Source organism: Limulus polyphemus, unplaced genomic scaffold (assembly GCF_000517525.1).
Source record: "Limulus polyphemus unplaced genomic scaffold, Limulus_polyphemus-2.1.2 Scaffold6162, whole genome shotgun sequence".
In the NCBI taxonomy this organism is placed as follows: domain Eukaryota; kingdom Metazoa; phylum Arthropoda; class Merostomata; order Xiphosura; family Limulidae; genus Limulus; species Limulus polyphemus.
In genome coordinates this window covers 49,300-53,063 of record NW_013671772.1, presented here as the reverse complement: position 1 = coordinate 53,063, position 3,764 = coordinate 49,300, and the positions used below count along the sequence as shown (strand labels likewise).

The 3,764-nt window shown below is 35.1% G+C and overlaps 1 protein-coding gene across 1 annotated transcript in view; it reads left to right on the top strand.

Annotated features, from left to right (window-relative positions):
- The first annotated feature begins 230 nt into the window (after positions 1-230).
- The window catches only part of LOC106473425 (general transcription factor IIH subunit 4-like), a 46,906-nt gene continuing 43,372 nt past the window's right edge, over positions 231-3,764 (top strand). Inside the window, exon 1 of the mRNA XM_013934106.1 lies at positions 231-380. Coding sequence (XP_013789560.1) covers positions 262-380 — 119 coding nt within the window. The 5' untranslated portion in view covers positions 231-261. The remainder of the gene's footprint in view (positions 381-3,764) is intronic.

Below are 3,764 nucleotides of genomic sequence, written 5' to 3'. Positions count from 1 at the left end.
TAGTTGTTCTTGGTGAACAATTACACAATAAGCCATCTGCACTCTGTACACCACAGGAAATCAAATTCCGAATTTTAACTTTGTAAGTTCATAAACCTACTGCTGAACCATGAGAGAAACTCTTAATAAAATAACAGAAAATTTAAGGAATGTTCAGAAGAAATTTTTGGCTAAATGAAATCCATAGCATGTCACAAGACACATAGAAATATTTCTTTAAGTAATCAATTGTAGTAGAGGGCACTTTTGTAGACGTCTGGCATGGCGACTACGACGGGAAATTTAAAGTGTAAAAATCTTCACGGCTTTTTGAAATCTTTACTTCCTGCAACTTTAACTAAATTGTACAGTCACCCGGCAACATGTCTTGCTGTTTTTCGGTAATGTATAGCCTTACTTTCAAATTTATGTTATTATCATGATTAAGCAGACTATATATTTTAGGCCTATCGACTTCTTATTAGGTATTAATAATATTATTTATTTATTAGTAATACTAATAGTATGTTTAAATTAAGTTAAACTTTAATCGTCTAATACAGATTATGCATTCTGTTGTATATTTGCATCCACCTCATTATTCTATTTAACACCGACTCATTAAGTAATACTAACACTAATAGTATTAATAAATAAATAAATTTTGGTTATCGATATCTGAAACGAATCTCCTATTATTTACCCGACTTATCCAATACCACAAATATATATTCCATTCAGTTCATCTGAATTCTATTATATACTACAGAACTTAAGACAGTAACAAACACAGTGTGTGTACTTACAGTACTCATACCGGAAGATTGCTCTAGATGGCCCTTCTCAGACTATTTTTGTCAAGACCAATTTCTAGACTATATACTTTGAGTTCTTGTACCAGACAGTTCAAATTCCAAGTCACCTAGTTTCCGAGAAGCATTGTGAAGTTGCATTTACCTGGCGTGACATGCATGAGCTCTGCTAGTACTAGTAGGGCTGATAAGATGTGTGACAGTTCATTGCAAATACAATGTACTGTGATATTTCAGGAACATTAAAGTAAATTCAACAAAAAATATCCATTGCTAACACAAATATGAACTTACACATCTGATTTTTCATGATGAAACAAGAAGTCTGAAACCTGTTAACCTCAATATTAAGTATGACACTGTTTGACATGTGAGTCGCATGACAGACATCTTGAAACAGCATTTGCACATAACGTATACCAGCATTTAACAGTTGGACATTAGCAAATACAAAGTTGCATAATCTACATGAAATAACTTGTGAAAATGCAGTAAAAAGTTGGTTGTAACTTGGAAACACAGAAGCTATTCTAAAAGTAAAAAGGGAGTTATGCATAACCTACAATGCAATAGAGAAGCATTGCAGTTTTTTTGTGTTATAATACAGAATAATTCTCTAATTTTGCACCCACTAATTATGTATATGGTAACATAATTATTTTTTACTCCTTACTAACATTATACAAAATATCACTCCTCTCACAAACTGTTGTCAAAATTACAAATGCATGCATGCCTAATTCCCTTTTTACTTTTAGGATAACTTCTTCAAATGTTACCATCTCATTTGACATAAAGCAGAAATGGTGTTCTGTGTTTTTAATTTATGACCAACTTTGTACTTCATTCCCACATGACATTTTGTGTAGATTTTAGGACATTTTTTAGGTTGTTTTCAAGTGCTATTTCAAGATGTTTGTTATGTGAGATTCCTGTGTTAGATAGTGTAATATTTGATATTGAGTTTTAAGTGTTTCAGATCTCTTGTTTCATCCCCAAAACAAAGCCAACTCAGGTGTGTGTGTGTGTGTTTATATTTATGTTATGGATGTAATTTGCTGAATCTATTTTAGTGTTTTTTGAAATATCAAAGGAAATTGTCTTTGCATTGGGCTGAATAGGGCATGTTTATGGGGGATATACTTTTTAGTCCTACTGATAGAGTTAAATTATGGTGGCCAGATGTCCTGGCAAAACCAGGACAGTACCTTTTTTTGGTAGTTTGTCCCAGTGTCCTGATAAAATTTCTCAGGATGCTCAAAATGTCCCAGTTCTATGAAATATACAACAAACTGTCAGCTACGTTGAATCATGAATGTAGTAGGCCTACTTGACGTGCTCAGTATTGTAACATGTTTTCTCCTGCTGACAAACTCTTTTGAAAGTTCCATCTGTGTATGGTGAGCAACACAGGTTCGATTGTAGAGACAATTAAGGTACAGTAATAATCATTAAAACACACCTTAAACAGTCATTTACTGAATTTTATGACTATTTAATGAAAAAAAAAAAACAGTCTACATTCATTCATTCTTCACAAAAAATGTCTAAAAAGTTCCAAAGTAATACTCAAACCTAAAAATAGTATGTTTGAAAATGTTGTGGATTCTTAACTAAATCCAGGTATGAAGTAGCCTATTTTAATATGAAATGGACAAAGTGAATAATTAAAGATTTCTAGGATGTATAATTTGACATAAATTGTAGGTTATGTTATAATTTCGTCAGAGCTATGCAGTGCTAAGTGATTGCCTGTATGCTTTTGATGTAATACAGTTTATTTGAAAAATTGTATATATACAACCACACACAACTCTGATGAAAAAGTTTGTCAGTTCAAACCAGTACAGGTGACACTTGAATATTTGGCTATTGACACAATAATTAGACTACCCCTGAGTCCATTGCACTTATACTTTGCATCCAACTGTTTAAGTTCTAATTGGAAATGCTAGATACTGTATAGTAATGCCCCAATTTGTCATGAGTCATTCATCTATTCCCATACTCAGGCTTCATGAGTGGCTTTTGAACTGGATTTTCACAGCATTTGGCATCCTTGATTTCCCATTCCATACGTCTTTCCTCCATGGAAGTGTACCAAAGAAGCTGGTACATCTACCACCGTTGACCCATACATTGTGGTTATCCTCTTTTCCATCCGATCCTTCCATATGTCACTTCCTTTCTCATCTGGCTCTTAGACAAGAGCCTTGTGGTCTTCTCCGTCGTGGGCTATTGTTCAGCTATGTCAGCCATGTTTCATTCTGCACAGTATGCCTGTGTCTTTAGTTTGCTGGTCCTGTCCCTTTTGATGCATTTCCTTTGCATCACCTGTCCTCCTTACTCTACCTTTCTCCTGGATTGGAACCTCAATATCATCCTTCATGCCCTTACTTCTTTAGAACCCTTGTCAACCTGTTCTTTATATAACCTCTCCTTGAAGATCCTTTTCCTCCTTGGGTTGGCATGTGGACATCGTCTTTTGGATGTGTTCATGATTGATGTCCACTGCAGCTTGTTTCACAGTTCCTATATGGTCTTTTTCCCTGATCATTCTTTTCTGCAGAAAACATCAGTCGCTCAGTAGGGTAATTCCCTCTTTACACCTACCTCCCTTCCTTCTATATTACATGTTTATGACCGTTCCAATCCTAATCGGCTCATTTATCCAGTCAGGGCACTTCATTGTTACATGCTATGCACTGATTCATTCCATGGTTCACATTCCCGATTATTTATTCCTTCCCAGTCCCATGACCTTTCTCCTGATTATTGTCATCTTTTACATGTATCTTACCATCTTATGTCTCTGGCTCCTCATTTCCAAGATCTGTCGAAAGAGATCATTGGTGCCAGTATATGGACCACTCCCCATACCTTAACTGCTTTTTATCTTCACCACCTAGCCATTTCTTCATCTACGGGCTTTGTCTTCCTCCTGTTGCCATTTTACACTCCATGATGTCTCTT